Source organism: Seriola lalandi, unplaced genomic scaffold (genome assembly GCF_002814215.2).
Source record: "Seriola lalandi dorsalis isolate HSWRI2012SDOR001 ecotype SW California unplaced genomic scaffold, Sedor1 jcf7180002053917, whole genome shotgun sequence".
In the NCBI taxonomy this organism is placed as follows: Eukaryota; Metazoa; Chordata; class Actinopteri; order Carangiformes; family Carangidae; genus Seriola; species Seriola lalandi.
This window is the reverse complement of record NW_019524470.1, coordinates 6,270-23,251: the sequence shown is the minus strand read 5'-3', so window position 1 is coordinate 23,251 and position 16,982 is coordinate 6,270. Positions and strand designations below refer to the sequence as shown.

General features: G+C 40.8%; 2 protein-coding genes, 1 long non-coding RNA gene and 1 other non-coding gene across 4 annotated transcripts; 1 reads left to right on the top strand and 3 right to left on the bottom strand.

The window, feature by feature from the left end:
* Positions 1–12: 12 nt before the first annotated feature.
* On the bottom strand, positions 13–4,429 carry cunh6orf47 (chromosome unknown C6orf47 homolog). Its single transcript, XM_023402275.2, has 3 exons — positions 4,170–4,429; positions 2,566–3,905; positions 13–844 (listed from the first exon to the last, which is right to left on the bottom strand). The coding sequence occupies exon 2, from the start codon at positions 3,473–3,475 to the stop codon at positions 2,573–2,575; it is 903 nt and encodes a 300-aa protein (XP_023258043.1). The 5' UTR covers positions 3,476–3,905; positions 4,170–4,429; the 3' UTR covers positions 13–844; positions 2,566–2,572.
* A 487-nt stretch (positions 4,430–4,916) lies between these two features.
* On the bottom strand, positions 4,917–7,957 carry LOC111652124 (uncharacterized). The gene is made up of 7 exons (XR_015437008.1): positions 7,799–7,957; positions 7,527–7,613; positions 6,479–6,597; positions 6,236–6,283; positions 5,754–5,801; positions 5,251–5,303; positions 4,917–5,137 (listed from the first exon to the last, which is right to left on the bottom strand). It is a non-coding gene; the product is annotated as an uncharacterized LOC111652124 (long non-coding RNA).
* LOC111652126 (small nucleolar RNA SNORD52) lies at positions 6,126–6,194 on the bottom strand. The gene has a single exon (XR_002760580.1). It is a non-coding gene; the product is annotated as a small nucleolar RNA SNORD52 (small nucleolar RNA).
* Positions 7,958–9,465: 1,508 nt separating the features above from the next.
* Positions 9,466–16,494, top strand: LOC111652125 (phosphatidylinositol-3-phosphatase SAC1-A-like). The gene is made up of 4 exons (XM_023402277.2): positions 9,466–9,570; positions 15,286–15,383; positions 16,151–16,225; positions 16,310–16,494. The coding sequence occupies exons 1-4, from the start codon at positions 9,542–9,544 to the stop codon at positions 16,477–16,479; spliced, it is 372 nt and encodes a 123-aa protein (XP_023258045.1). The 5' UTR covers positions 9,466–9,541; the 3' UTR covers positions 16,480–16,494.
* Positions 16,495–16,982: the final 488 nt, after the last annotated feature.

The following is a 16,982-nucleotide window of genomic DNA, read 5'->3' as shown; positions in this document are numbered from 1 at the left end:
GGGGGGGGGGGGGGGGGGGGGGTAGTAATGTGACTGTACCTTCACTGACAAAGGTGGTGGCAAAAGACAAAATCGAAAGAAACGTCAGGATTGACTTTCTTTCAAAGTTGACTCCACTGAGAGTGAGCATGAGTCTGAACAGAGAAAATATCAGGTGCTGCTGGGAGTGTGAGTCTCCCGTTTGCTGTATTATAGAGCTGACTTTCATGGGATATTCTGTGATATTCTGGTAGCAGTAAGGATTGTCTGAACCTCTGCGCTCGCCTGAAGACTCCTCTGTCCTCAAACAATGCTTATTCCTATCCCCTACAATGTTTTCATTTAACCACAGCTTTTGGTTTTATTACTTCAGGCTGTGTATTCAGTTGTTTTAGGTTCAAATTTGATTATTTCCACTCACTCAGAATCACCTGGTCTGAACAGGGCGACTGTCTTATGGTGAATCATGAGAAAAGTATCCCCATAGTTTTCCCGAAATACTGTGAATCTGTCTCTATTTTGATTTCACAAGAACTTCCTGACCTTTCTTGGACCCCATTTTTCCTGAACCCAATTACAGTAGTGATATACTTTTTGATACTAAACTCTGAACAGGTATCAATGTCCACACTATAGTAATGACATGAAGATCAAGTGAGGACAGACATCTATAAAATGCAGATCAATAGTGTTGAACATAAAGTGACTTAAGTACAACTTGTATGAGTTTGTAATGAATGTGCAATACAATTATTAAGTCACACTGCAGAGCACAGCGGTGGAGTGAAACAGTCTCTCTGTGTGTTGTCCCACTGTCGTGATGTCCAACACCTGGACACAGTCTGATACAGCAGCTTCTCAGCATCTGTGGAAAAGACACAAGTCTCTTAATAAACAGCTGATCAAGTCCAGCAGGTCAAGAAGGGAGCAGTCAGACGTCGAGACAGGCTGGAAACAAACATCCAGGTTGTTTTTAGAAGACAAAACAAAAATAAATGGTACAATTATTACCCAATCTGCTGTAAGCATCCAGTTCACCTGCTTCTCCTCTGATCTGCACTGTCGTGCTGTGCACAGTTTTCCTGTTTATTGATGGCTCATTAGCAGCATTTCAGATACTAACATTTGTTTCCAACCTTTCTAATCCTCTGACTGTTCGTGGTCATTGACCTGGGGTCAGTTTCACAAAGATGCTTTAGCCTGGTCTGTGGTGTTGGTCCAGTCATAGATCAGTCTAATGTTAGTCAGACTGTTTCACAAAAATAAAGACTGACTAATTTTTAGCCAAAAACATTAGACACCTTATCCCCAGACCAACTCAGGTCTAAGACCAATGTTACCATGGTAACGATCAATGACACTTTACTGACTAGTAACATCCAACAACAGAAAACATGTTTCATAACTTGAGCAATGAGTCACAGTGATTTTTCTTCAAAACAAATTTACATTTTTTTTGTTCTACTTTTTTTGTTTCAAACTTATTTTCATTGTTTCACTCTTCGCTGAATTTCCTAAGTAAAACTCTCCCAAAAGCAAAAACATTTTCTTCTGGGGTAATTGGAGCTCAGAGGTTGGATGTGGTTCCTTGGTCAGCCATTTAGTGATCTTGAAAATAGTCTTAATTTACCCAGAATTCATCGTACTACAGTCTGACTAAAGATAGTCAAGAACTACTTGTGCAACAGATGAATTAAGACTCAGTTTTTCTGAAGTCTGACTGTTTGTTCTATCTAAAACACAGTCAAAGTCTGTCTTTGTGGTTGGTGGTTGGTTGTCCCCACATAATGGACACTGGTGGTACATTAATCTGTGAGCTGATAATTAAAAAAACTAGTGGGAGCTCAGATGCTTCAGGCAAATCAAACTAATGATCTGTGGCTCCCAGATGAATCCTTGTATTCTCTGTCTGTGGCTGCAGCTGGTTTCACACTACTAAGAGAATGTCACACTCATTTTTCTATGGTAACAGGATCAGAATAGATTGTAAGATGACATAAACCAGATACCTTAGATAAATGGTGATTAAACTGTGTTTCTAAATGGCCTTAAACCAGCTAACATACACCGATACGGAAATATCTGCAATAAGTTCATTTTGGCCAATATATTGCTAATTTATCAGTTTAACTCTGGTAAGTGTAGCGTCTGATCCATGTGCTGGAGTAGACATGTAAAGTAGCACAAAATGGAAACACTAAATTGTACTTACAGTAACTGCTTAAATGTACTTACTTAGTTACATATATTTACAAAATGTCTAATGGTCCACAAAGACCAACAAAAAAACCAAAAAACCCCCCCAAAAAGACAAGTTAGTCAATCGCAGAAACCCTGTTCAGAATTCATACACATTTTCATTACATTCTTTGTGGACAAAATATGCAATTTCTTTTCCTCTCACTACAACTGTCCATGACGAGGGACCTGCAACTCATTAGTGGTGGCTCATCCATCTTCATGAGGCGCTTACATTTTGGTTTGGGAGGTTTTGGGATTTCACTTTAGTTTATACAAAACACTAATCCAACCTGTCAGCGAAGAAAGCTTTGATGAGGTGGTAAAATGTAGGAGTGAAGGGCTTACCTGAAGTTTAACTTGTCTTCACCTTGTCCTGAACATACACAGGTTTTTCTTTATGTTCCCTACTGTCTGTCATTTCATCAGTGTCCTTTCTCTCCTTGTCCTCTTCTTTTTCTTCCTCCACGCCCATTATCACACTCTGTTTAACACTGACAGAGATCACCACTGCCTGTATGATGCCATAGATCAATGCAAACTGAGGGAGATACTCTTGGATCAACCAGAGTAATCCTGCCATCCCAACTGTGGAGACAAAAAACATCGCCATCCCATGAAACCAAAGCCTCAGCGCTCCTTGGACCCCCAACACCTCCAGGATCAGCTTGGCAGGGGGGGACACAGTCCACAGGAAACCAACAACAAACAGATCAAACAAGTGGCGGAGGAAGTTGAAACAGATCTCGTAGTGTTCTGGTAGGATCTCCACCTTCCAGCTGCGTGCAAAGAGTCGAAAAGGAGATGTCAGCTGAGACGAAGGAGGTGTAGGAGACGGAGGAGGTGTTCTGTAGTCAGAAAAGTCCCCATCAACATCATGGTCCCATGCACCTCCACTCCTTTGTCTTAGTCTGCTTGTCTCTGTTTTCCTTGGCCACAAAAAGTAAGAAGTTGGGAGAAATTTATTCCACCATCTAGAAACTTCTGAATCTACCATGGTCTCCCGTTTCCCTGTGCAGAGATATTCAATTTCCATGGGCTGAAGCTTCTCCTGCGCCTCCCAGAACTCCTCTACTGGACTACTTTGGTCACGTTGACGTCTCCACCCTCCCCAGATCCAAGATGTCCACCCCCTGAAGCCCTGGCTGCCACAGTCATGCTTCTTGCCCTCAGCTATAACCACTGTGGTATTTTCGGACATGGTACTACTGCCCCATGAGCGCACCCACCCCAGTGCTCTGCCTAGCACAGCTGCCATTCTTTCTTGCTGAGCTTGTTGGAGTTTTAGTAAAATCAGCACACACTAAGTTCTCAGCTCTTCTTGCCTTGATTGGCTGGGTAGCTCTGCATGCACTGCCAGAACAGTTGTGAAGTTGTAATACTTGTTCACAAGGATCCAGGCTGGGGCAAAGGGACGTCCTCAGGCCACAGACACACCTGTGGGTGTGTTTAACTTCTTGTCTACATGTCTTTGGTTTAACCTGGCAACCTTTGAAGCTGTCAACGTTGCTTTCAATAACTCAGCATTACGTTCAGATATGCTCAATAATCTAGCACCGGCTAGCTACAAGTTAGACGTTTGACCTGACCAAGCCTTCAGCTCAACGTCAGCTAACTAACATTACCCTTAGGGCTTCACAAACTAATCTTTTTCAGTGTTCTGAGACAAATTGCTTCAGTCTTCATACCTACAATAAAAAAAAAAAAAAAAGACATTTTCAGTTGGTTCAAGCATGAAATCTTACTTCCACTTCCACGTCAACAACAATGCGAGTTAGCGGGTCTTGGCAATTGTCTTTGCTAACCTTTAAGGCTTTATAATATCAAGTGAAATTCGTTAGCAACTAACGTGAGCTGGTTTAACGTTAGCTCACAAATTTCATCAAGACATGTTTCCAATTTTCGGTGTCTCTAATTTACAGGAGCTAATCTGAAAATGTATAAATGCTCACCTTCGGCGATGTTAGCTACAGTTCTTCTGCCAGGTCGTAGCTAGCACTCCTGTTAGCGTCAAAAAACTCGACACGCAGACCAACTTCCTCAACTTCTGGATGTTGTGTTCCAAATACACCAACGTGTTTATCTTTAGCATTTGGAATAGAAAGTCGGCTTCCGGTCAAAACTGACTGACGATAAGTACTGTTAATTATGCTAGTTGTCAAGAAGACACAACGGAGGTAAGCCTGCGAGGTCGACTGAAGCGGTTAGCTAATTACGCGATGAATGTGGTCTTCCTGTGCGGTTTCAACTTCAAAATAAAACTGGTTTACCAACTCCAGTTCATGCTAAGGCCTTTATACTGGAATTTGCCTTTCAAAAACTTTCCACAATTACTAGCGTTTAGTAAAACGTACTTCACGTATTCAACTCATAACATTCCTATATATATATATTTTTTTTTAATGGTGTATTGGATGATTCAGGCATTGTCCAAGCAGCATTATGCAACAGGACAAGATGGTGCAAGTTCAACTTCAATTTCATCTAAAGCAATGATGGATCATGATTAGTCATTAGCTGCAATGTAACTAATGTTTTTACATGAGTGCAGGGGACTAAAACATGAAGAAATAGTCAGCAACCCCAGATTGTATAGTACACAGCAGGTCATTACATGTCAAAAGCAGCAGTCAGTCTCTTGTGATTTTATTGTAATCAATCTGCAAACAGTGGAGGATGGGGAAAAGAGAAGCTTTGAGTCTGTGTCAGCCATTTATTTGACATTTCCTTACATCTGTACATTCAAACCATTATAAACACTGGAGAAAAGCTTTGTATAAACAAGACTAAGAAGTTCAAGGCCCCTTCAAATGAATGGTGGCAATGTATCTTATGACTTAGGAATGCTTCCATTTCCTGGATGACTTGATATTGTCCACCGTAGAAGCTTGGAGCAGTCCCAGCTCACAAGTGGCAGCACCTGTGAAAAGACATTAAATATTTAATTAAAAAAAAAAGTTGACATCTCAGCATCACTCATCCTACAGAAAAAGTCTTAGTGTGTAAAACTCTGCAAAGCCTGTCAATACCAACCTGGTCCATTTACTGTGTTCTGAATGTCTTCCAGCCTGGGCTGCCAGTCATACCTGAAAAAAAAAAAAATGAAATCAGTAATTTCACCCCGTTTGGCTTCCTAAAACTCAACAGAAGCTCCAGTCTGAGTGTCTCAGTGCGCTGCGAGTAAACTTCACTTGAAATCAGTCGAACCGAATCACTGCATCATCATAGATCAGACTCAGATACAAGAGCTCCAGGATAAAAGCCCCTCTTAAGCCACAGTTAGATGGTCTTGATTCATCAAGAAGGTTGGGTAATTTGAATATCAAATGCACTTATGTTATTTTAGCTAGTAAAGTCCCAGATACACTTTTTTTGTGCATATCATGATCATAAAAGTCCTGTCCAGAAAGACAGTCTCATTTCAAACACGTGACATCACTCACATGATTTAAACCCTGAGACAAGATTACCAACCTCACCCTGACAAATTAATCCCATCCTAATGGGGCTCTACTTTGAGAGAAGTCGGTACTTACAGCTGCAGGTCTGTCACATCAACTCCTCTCTGTCAGTGTGTGGACAAGCTACAAGACAAAAACTGAGTCATCAATACAGACAAGGGAGAGAAGAGGAAAAAAAAAAAAAGTTCAGGGACCACACCAGTGTTTGGCTGTTTTACCCCAGTTACTGCAACCAGTTAGTTAATCACCATTACACTGAAGTGATGCAGCAAAAACTATAACTCCATCTGTCTTTATATTTGTGTCACCGTACAATGATGCTGCTGCTTTAATAAAAGGCAGGCATAATTTAATGGCCAAACAGTTTCATGGTGATGTGCAATAATATGAAGTCTACATGAGTCCCAGTATATAGGTTAAAACTAGCATACATCTGGTGTGGTTATGTGGTCAGTGCACTGTGAAGACATCTTCATGCTTTTCTCAGAGACTCTAGTCTATGAAATCATCATTCCACATAAGCGCACAAAACAGATGCTTTTAGATGCAACACTTACCTAGAAGAGCAGGCTCCATCCCATCCCATCCCCCCCTAGTGTGGATGCCTGTGAGTACAAGGAAAACCATATTAGAACCAGTTCTGAACCTCACAATGTGTACTGAGAACCAATTCTATACATGCTCAGTGCACTGTGAAAGAGCTTCATGGTATAATCAGAGACTCTAGTCTAGTGAATCATCACAGCAGCATGCTGGTTTTCACAGCCCACCCATCAGCGGCTTCCCGTGCTCACACTCACCATCAGCTCATGGCTGTAGACTTCACTCGCAGCAGGACTCCAGGACTAATCAGGCGAATCAAACCGCTCCCTCAGAGCTGAGGAGCCTCAGGTGACCACTGTGTCCATTTCAGTGTGATCTGAAATATTTCCATTATACAGTCAAGTTTTTGTATGCTGTTAAAAATATTTAATATTTGTACAAGTTTCTCTTCAGACATTTATGTAGCTATGAGTGGGGGCACTGAGGTCCTTGCATACACATTCTTCAGGTATTTAAGCCATTTTATAATATTTCAACAGGCACTCACATTGTACATGCAGATAGAATGAAGAGAATTTTGTAAGTAAAATGATACAATACTTTTCAGCTAGGGTTGTGAAATATGCCAAAAAAAAAAAAAACATATGCTCATTTTGGCAGATAATGCTATTTCAGTTGGAATGGTTGTTTCCTCCCCTCCCCCATTTCGTTTTCACTGACAAACTGATTCCTGTTGGTCTTGCACCAAACTAAAATTTTTCTTTATGTCTAGAGAATGTGATTTGTAGGCCAGGGCGCTCTGTTGCACCACAACACTTATGCCACTAACTATGCATGTGACACATTTTACCTCGAAACAAAAATAGCTTCTGACATTTTTCACAGGTTGTGATTTGGGTATCACACTTGGCCATATTGAGATTTTGATTATATTGGGATTAATTCTACTACCCTAACTAGAGCCCTGCAGATGGTGCAATAACCTTACAAATACCAGTGTCTGTACACACTGGGAGCTCAGTTCTATACAACAGGCATTTTCACTTGTTTTAAGATAAAGAAATACACTTCTCACTGTAAAAACCTGTATTTGTATATTATTTTAATTGCAGTAATTTCACCATATTCAAAATTATTTTGCCACCCACAGTCTAAGAAGACTAATCATACAGCATCTATGTGTTATTTTGGGTTTTATATTAAAACCCAGTTGCATCCGATGAAAAACGTGGTGCAATTTTCTAAAAGCTAAAGCTGCTAAAGCTTCATCTCTTTCTACAGCCCTAAAATCTATAGACCACTCACTTCATCCATCTCTACACCTGGATCTCCGGGTCTTCCTCTGCAGATTCAACTCAGCAGATCCACCAAGGAAATACATCCTCGGCTCTCCTGGGGAAACAAAGATCGCAGGTCAGGCCATGTCTGTACTCCTCCATTACAGTGCAGGTTTGTCACCACGTGGAGCAACATAAGAACCAGAATGACGGTGCTGTTCACGCCACTTCCTCTGCAGGCCAACGCCTCAGCTTTAAAGCTTAGATTTTCGAAACAGACTCAAAGTATATCACATTTACCTTCCGTTCTTTCCAAGCAAGAATTTGAAGTGTAATTTCACTTCGCGTCTCCGTCCAACCAGCCAGGACCGCGCGCCATCAACCAGAGGATGAACACGAGTCCGCCCCTGGATTATATACCAGAGGGCCTTCACAGTATCACGTGCTGTTGGTGTCCTGAATACCGCCTGTTTTCGACGCTCACCAAAATGCATAGTACAGATATGTGATATGATTATACAGCAAATACCACGGATTAAAAATACATTTTAAGAAAGGGAAAGAAAAACAACACCTTAACACATCCTATATTGGAGGACCATAAAAATTAACATTAATATATAATTACAATGGCGATATATCAGTTTCCTATAAGGCACATTTTTAGATAGCTTTGAAGAAATTTTAACAAAATAAATAATGTGTCATTTGAATTTATAAAATGTTCATCTAAGGGAAATTCAGGACGATTTTTCAAAATTAAGATATCTATGGTTAATAAATAATAATAATAATAATAAATATTTCAAGGTAGGCTACTCAAGGACACCTTACAACACACAGCAAAAGAAATAAAATAGCAAGTACAAGGCATAGAATGCAAAATAATTAAAAATGATTTTGATTGCATTGGTGAAACTGGTCTTTACAGCTTAGATTTAGGGGAAATAAAATAGCTCATACAAACCTAAGGCACAATCTATTCTGTGGTAATTCCCCCCAAAAAGCTTTGCTTGGTCAGAGATGGATATAGCTTTGTAGATTAAAAAAAAATGCAATAACAAATTTTCACCCTCACCATCCTCACTTCAAGTTGTTTTCCATCAAGAGGAAACAAATGTTCCCAGAATACACCAGCTATTTTCTAATACAGGTAAGAACCAGTCTCAGCTCTTTTCCAGTCCCACCTAAGGTGAAAGAAATGCATTTTAAGATATTGAACGAGATTTTTCCCTGTAATGACCTCTTACACCAAAAATTTAATGTAGATTTTAATCTACTAATCTTCTAATTCCAACACTGAGACCATAGAACATCACTTTTTTTATATTGTAATTTAACTTGGACCCTTTGGGAGGCTTTCCAGTATTGGATAACATGCAATAATCACAATTTTCTAACATATAAAAATATAAAGTTTGGTCTCCAAATAGAAAACAAAAAAAATGGAATTTGTGAATAATAATTTCATACTTTTAGCAAAATACTTGTTTTTTTGTTTTTTTTAAATGCTGTTTTATTTTAAAAACAAACAAACAAACAAACAAAACAACCCACATATATGCACTTTAATACCTGACTGACATTATTTTGTCCATTTATTTTTCTAGTTTTTATTTTTATTTTAATTTAATTTTTTTTTCGTTTATTAAGTTCATTATTTTTCTTTAGTTTTTCTAATTATTAATTTATTCGTTTTCTTTTTAATGACCTATAATGTTCTTATTCTTAGTTAGTTGTTTGTATTGTTTCTGTATTTACCCTGAGTGTGATTGTAATAAAAGATTGCCAATTTAAAAAAAAAAAAAAACGTAAGGCACCTAGTTGCAGTGAATGAACTACAAGTACCACCCATCATCGGGCCTTTCAGGGGTACCAGGTTCACATGGGCTGGAAGGGAAATCCGCATTTTAAGTACGACGCCCTCTACGGGATACACAGCTCGTATCTGGCAACACACACACACACACACGCACACACACACATACATACATATAACCCACTCACGGCTGTCGTCACTGAGGTCAGGTAGACGGAGCGAAGATGGCGACCGCCTACGAGAGATACAATCTGTAAGTACATATAATATGGCTAATCGTTCTCTAAAATCCGTTTTCTTATTTCCACGTCTGTCAAAAGACGGATATGAGGCGGCGGTTCTGAGCGGGTTAGCCGGTAGTTGGAGTTAGCGGCGGGTTAGATGACACAGCAGCTGAAGTTCGCTGACGGGCTCGGCCGGTAGAGCAAGGACCGGCCAAGTTTCACTCCGCACTCATTCATTATGAAGAATATACGTTGGCACCGTGATGCAGACTCGGCAGGAGGTGTGTGCGGCTGTCAGCGTCGGCCAACAGGGAGTTGGTTGGTGTAAACAGGGAGGCAGAAAGTTAGTTAACCTAGCTAGCAGCAGCAGGGTTGTTGACGGGTCTGTCGTCAGCTTTACCATACCGGGGTCTGTTGGAGACTCCATTCAACCAGCCTGCCCCCTCTGTCCTCTATAACTTTCATGGTAGTTGACACAGCTCTGTGTACTTTCCCAGACACACCCTGGTTGATCCCTCATTCACAGTGCGGGCTGTCCAGTCCTACTAGTCCTTCCTGCCACCTGTACTGTGTCAGCCTGTCTTGACAGTTGTAGTTAGTGAGGATGAGGAGTGTTCCTCGTCCTCTGCATGCTGACATGGTGGGTTTTTAAGCGCCAGATACAAGTTTAGATAAAGAGGTTTGTACTACTCTAGCTGAAACATACAGGCATTGTGGAGATGCCTTTGACACAACGTGTAGACTATAGAACACATAGATTAAAGCTCCATATATTTTCCTCTTCGTCTGTGTTTTATTTGAAGTGTTGATCCATAAGAAGATATATTTGTGGTTTTAAGAACCAAAAACCATCTCTGTAGTTTTACATCTCCTCTCTCAGCCTTCTCTCTGGAGCTCTAGTAACAACAGCTCAGTGGTTGAGTGTTTTCTGAGTGATACAATAAAAAATGGAACAGATTTCAGGTATACACTCAAAGAAACCAAATCCTGCAAGGTTGGATGGTGGGTTCAGGTGGGCAGGGCTTGGGGCGTGGCTGAGAGCAAAGATATAACTCTATAACAGAAGAACACATTAGCGCCAATGGGAAGAAATGGTCTACACTTCCTGTCTCTTAAGTGGGCGTGGTCGTGATTGCTTGTTGTCAAAAAATAACAACACAATATAACACTAATATATCATGAGATTGCACTTGATTTTGCCGCTCGTTTTTATCTGCTAGTTTAATATCTGATCAACCAAGAATAAAATCACATCAGTCTAATTATACTCTGTTTTCCCTTCAAAAACAGTTCAATATTAATAAGAATAATAGCATTATCAAGCAAATAATCAAGTTTTATTTCAGTTTTAACTAACCTCTAAACTTGTGTGGCTGGAAAGCGATGTCGGCAGCTGTACTGCAGCAGTGAAACCAGAACCAACAGAGAGAAGAGAGATCTGTGTTGTCAAATCTCTGAGTTTGTTGCTTAGACACAAACAGGTCTCGAACAAAGTTCATTTTCTATTGATCGGCTACTGGCGGAGAGGTGGAGACACTCACCTGACAGAGTTACAGGAGATTATTGTAAATGCGCCATCTCTTTTCACAAGTATCTCTGCTGAGAGCAGTGACTTCTTTGTTGTGACATCACAAAGTTCCAGAAGTCCTGATGGCTGGTTTTAAGGCTCAGTTTCTGAATACAGACTGTGTGGACTGAGCGCTTTGATACTTTCACAGTATTAATATAGAACCTAGACCTGCTTTATAATCAAACAACACATGGACATCTACCTATACTATATGGGACCTTTTAGGTAGGTGAATTAATGTATAACTTTAACGTAAGATTGATGTTCCCTTCTTCAGCCTGTTTGATTGAAGAGGTAAAACTCTTCAGTATTTCACACTAAAAAGTAATAATTTTTAGAAAAGTCAGAAAAACACATTTGTTTGGTGAAAATGTGTTTTATTTATCATATTAGTCATTTAACTTGCTGTGTCATGGGGGTTCTGAGCCCCAGGTCTCTACTAGGGATGGGCAATTGAAGAAATTTCCTTGATCAATCATCAGGAAAATTATCGTTAAATAATCGATTCATTATACATTTTTTATACTAAAAAATGCCTGTTTCAGAAAATACACAAAAAGCATATTTTTCCTCAATGAAATCTTCATTCCAAGAAGCCCGTATACATTGTTCTCTGTTGAAAATTTAAATTGCGCCCCGGCTGGTTGCTCCGACGTAGTGAAATTCATTGCATTGCTTAGAGACACTACACAACACAACCTCATTGATACACACGTTAGATCAATCAGATTGCATGTGATCGACAAAATTCTTAACGATCAATTATCGATCATCGAATAATCATGCCCACCCCTAGTCTCTACCATACTAATATTCCTGCCTTTAAAATTGATTCCTCGCGTTGCAGTCAGCCATTGACTTATACTCATTTTATTATTGTGTGTTGATCATTTTGAGAAGTCTTGAAACTTGATACATTCCAGTGAAGATCGTGTGTAGTTTTGGTAATTTCAAACTGCTGTTATTATTACATGATGATGCATTGCACAGTTTTTAATTGTGGATGGTGACCAAGCTCAAGGTTTCAAGTCACTGCAAATTGTTTTTTATGCTCCACTGAAATGAATGAAAACCAGCAGTTATTTTAATACAAGAAAAACCAGCACAGTAGTAATGTTGAAGTAAAGCGCAGTTGCAGCAGTAACGGTTATTATTTCGACTTTGTGTTGGTGTAGCACAGGCATGTTTAGTGTGTCTAGATTACTTAAGGCCAACAATAGAGTGTTTGTGTGGCTTTGTCACCAGTGCAGCAGCTGAGTGTTTCACTATATCACCCTGAGCTCCACTGAGGTCACATTTTTGTGTAGCAGGGATTAAAATCTGTGTTACTCAAACTTTTGCTGATCGAGCTAACATATCAAATCAAGCGGCTTTATCAGAACGTGTCTGTCATACCAGATCTCAATTTAATATTTAACAATCTCTCTCAATTGACTTTCTGTTTCTTTTTGCTTATTCCACTACCTGCATTTTGGGTGGGACGTAAGAGCGGGGCAAGCCCTATAATTGCTAATGTCACTAATTGACTGAGTGACTGACTGACTGACTGACTGACTGACTGACTGATAATATTTCCACCACTGGTCATTGGGGTGCCGATCCGCAGCCTACTGAGCTGCTCTGGTTTCCCGGCTGCTCTGTAACTGCAGGGAAGAGGAGGAGCACTTCCAGTACACTGAGCCTCATCTCCATCTCAGCAAATAAACTACATTCATTACATGTACTAAAGGAGACAGAGGAATAACTAAACATAAGACACACTGAGCAGAGAGAGCAGGAGAGAGGGAGAAGCTTCATACTTACCGCTATGACAAACTCTACATCTCAAACAGAGGGAGTTAGACATAAAGACCTGCCTCTAATAAAAGTTTTTTACGTTCTTGAGTTGAAGTAAATTAAGACTAAACTATTGTGGATCCAGACGGAGGCTGTGCTCTGTGTGAGAGACTTAAATAAGAAAGATCTTATAGAGATAGCCCTGGTCGCTCACCTGGTGGAGTGTGTGCCATTTGGACTTAGTCCTGGTCTCTCTCTCTCTCTCTCTCTCTCTCTCTCTCTCTCTCTCTCTCTCTCTCTCTCTCTCTCTCTCTTCTCACTTTATTCAGTAGTTTGACAGTGGAGACAGACATGAGGAAATGTGGTGAGAGAGTGTGAGGGCTGTTGTGATTACTGTACATGGTTTGCTCCACACAGATGATCATGGGTTTAGTGTATTATGTAATTGTTCCCCACAAGAGAAAGAGACCTCCACAGGGACGTCAGAGTCACAGTTGACTACAAAGCTGCACGTATCCGTAGCTTAGCAGCAATAAGACATATCAAACCGTACACACACACACACACACACACACACAGACACCTTCATGCAATTTCCCTTTAGAAATCAATCTACTTGAAAATTTGTGCACTTCGGCAAGCCTCAAGCTCCACCCAAAACACTCCCACAATTAACCATGAATTGTGAATTAAAATCCCTCGTGGATATTGATCTGCATTTTGTTCCTGTGGAGAATAGAGGCAGCGTTACACACAAAACACAGTGTGAGGCTGACGGCTGCGGCAGCTGTTAATGTGTGTGTGAGCACTGATGAAATATTGAGCAGAACTTGATCAGAGTTGGTTCATATCTTTTACATTTGGACGCAGCTTATGGAATAGCTCTGGCTCACTCGCACAAGCAGGTCTGAATGTTTATGATGAAGTGGATCAATAAGTGACGTATGATATGAGAGGCTTCAGTTCAACACCTCACCCTCTGTGTCGCCAATCTTTCCTGTCTCTAAAATGTTCCTACGCATGGGTCACGCTTTCAGGTGCACACATTCTCCTGTCAAGTTTGTGTTTATCGATCCCAACTTGAGCGTAGGAAGTGGTGTATGCATCTTTCAGACCAGGTCTTCAACTTGTCCAGTGTTGGTGAGTCTGTGGCCACTGCAGCCTCAGGTTTCTGGTCTGGGTGACAGGAAGTGGAACCTGACGTGGTCTGTTGTAGTCCATCCACCTCAAGGTTGGAGATCAGCAGTTTGAGAAACACTCAAACCAGCCCATCTGACACCAACGATCGAAGTCACTGAGATCGCATTTTGTCCTCATTCTGATGTTTGATGTGAACATTGACTGAAGCTCTTGCTTTGTACCCGCATGATGCTGCCACGTGATTGGCTGATTGGATTATTGCATGAATAAGCAGGTGTACAGGTGTGCCTAATGATGAAGTACTGGGTGAGTGTACACCTTATCATGGTTCCAGTTCATTTCACACAGTTGGGTTCCTTCCTCGTCGGATCCTTCCCTTGATCCGTCCAGGACTCTCTGCTCACGCCGCCCCCTCAGGACCTCCAAAACATCAAATGCTTAGCTTGTATTTTGATCCTCTTTTAATCCCACTGTGATGACAGACTTTGAGCCTCAGGTTGTGACCTAATCACAGAGGATATGTTTGGGAGTGTCACTACACCTTGCGTTTTTTGGGGTAGTGTGCTTTGAAGCGCTCCAGATTAAACATGTCTTAATTTGAGAACCCCAGTGGCCCAGGGGTTAAGCTGAAACGTCCACTGTTTGACTCCTAGTCGGTGCAGCGTCACTGCACCTCATACCCCTGTCTCTCCACACGTTTCCTGTCTCGTTGATAAGAACCCTAACCCTAGAAATCCAACCCTCTCTGTATATAGAAAGTCTCAGATACACTTTTCAATGAAAAATGGATGCAAAAACAAAATTGTTGAATTTATTTTTGTTCAGTATACATAGGGAATATAGAGAAATGGATAAGAAAACTGGGGAGCATACACATACTATGATGAAATATGTTTTTAACGTCAGGGGAAATTATAAATAAAGGCTGGCTCCCTTTGCATTTGAGGTAAATGAAGTCTACCATTTTCTTGTCTCTCTTTACTTTGGTTCAGTCTATTGATCTAGAACTAATTAAACAGCTTGTAAGTGGTCAAACTGGATTGCAGATCAGTCAGTCATGCTCCTTGCATCGTTTGACCTCTTGCTGTCGTGGCTGCTGCCACACTAGCAGCTGACATGTTTTGGAGCATGAGAACATTAGCATCCTGAGCTACATCTGTACATTGACGCTGAGATGTTCGGTGAAGCTGATGAAACATTTGCAAGCTACAGGAGCAAGCTTTTAATCGGCTTTAATATCTTCTCTGTTCTTTCCCAGGCACACCACCCCAGAGAAGTTCTTCATCGAGGCCTGCGATGAGGGGGCTGACGCTGTGCTGGCAATCGACAGGGTCTCAAATGAGATGACCCTCGCAGGTAGAAAGTCTTCGAAAGTTTAAAGACATTGTGCATTACTGACATAAACAGACAAAACTGTTTAAGCTTTGGTTGAGACACACCATCTCAGCTGTCACCGCCAGATGTGTATAAGAGACAGCATCCATTCAGAGGAAAAGCTGCAGTGCAGGCAGAGGTCAAGCTAAGCTAACAGGCTAGGCTATGAAAATGTGGCTAAGCTAGCTATCACTTTCAGCAGTACAAGCTGTCCAAGTGTAACAGACTCACTTTGTCATGTTTCTGTGAAAATGCATCACAAATAAAGAAACTGTCAGAAGAGTGAATAATGAATGTTTTTTTGCACACCTCTACATATTATCATTCACCACCTGAGTGGTACTGTACATGTTCTAGGACGGCTCAGAATGTCCCTGGAGCACTGACACGTTCCTCTTCCTATTTAAACAGACATTTACCTTAAGATGAAAACCTGTCAATACACAGGGAAAAATTTTCATCTTTTTTTGTAAATTGATCATTGATAGAATCGGACTGTGAAAAGAATATGTGGGTCACATTAAACTCTACAACACTGTCATCATACAGTCATACGCTTCCTCTTTGTGCATCATATCATTCAAGACGTGATCTTCCTGCACATTATATTATGCCATTTTGTTTTCATGAAACTCGATGGTAGATTAATTTTCAAACGTCTTTTTGAACAAATAATCAATGAATCCTTATCAATATAACATATAAGCATATGGGTTATTGATTGTTTTTGCCTTATCAATCTACCGTAGGTAAAAAGGATGTTCCTCCCTCAGCAGTCACCAGGCCTATATGTGGCATCATGGGAACCATTCGCCTGGTGGCAGGTAGGTTCCTCTGTCATACGACATGGTGTTGTCTTTGAAGCCTGTACAGTGAAACAGCTGTGACTGACCGCTCACACCGCACAGGGATGTACCTGATCGTCATCACCAGGAAGAGGAACGTGGGCAGCCTCCTGGGCCACGCCGTGTGGAAGGCGGTGGATTTTGATGTGATCTCTTACAAGAAGACGGTGCTGCACCTCTCGGAGATCCAGGTCAGCTACACACTGCTGCAGCTTCACCCTGTTTCCTGTTGATGGTGTTTTTTACTGATAAGAAATCTTTTCCACACAGAGGCTTTTTAATGACTACCTGAAGTTAATGCTATTTCAAACATCCTGGCCCTGTCACACGTGAAAAGAAGAAGACCTTTGAACAGTTTTTGCTTACTCAGCAGCTGTCCTGTGCTTTTAGTGTAAACTGCTCCAGGACTTTCTGTACTGGACACAGTACAGAAAGGATTTTCTTTTGACTCTGGGTGGGACGAGAGTATTTCACAAACCGTTGGCATGAAATCTTATATATGTCTTTGCAACATAGAATATTTATGTCTAAATAAGCAACAATGAAACTTTCAGGGAAACAAATATTCTTAGTTGTTATTTATTAAAGAGGACCGATTATGCTTTTCTGAGTTTTCCCTTTCCTATAGTGTGTTATATAGGTTTTTCTGCATGTAAATGGTCTCCAGAGTCACAAGGCTCAAAGTTCACACCAAAGGGAGAAACTCTGTCAGGGCAAAACCCAATTTTGCCTTGTT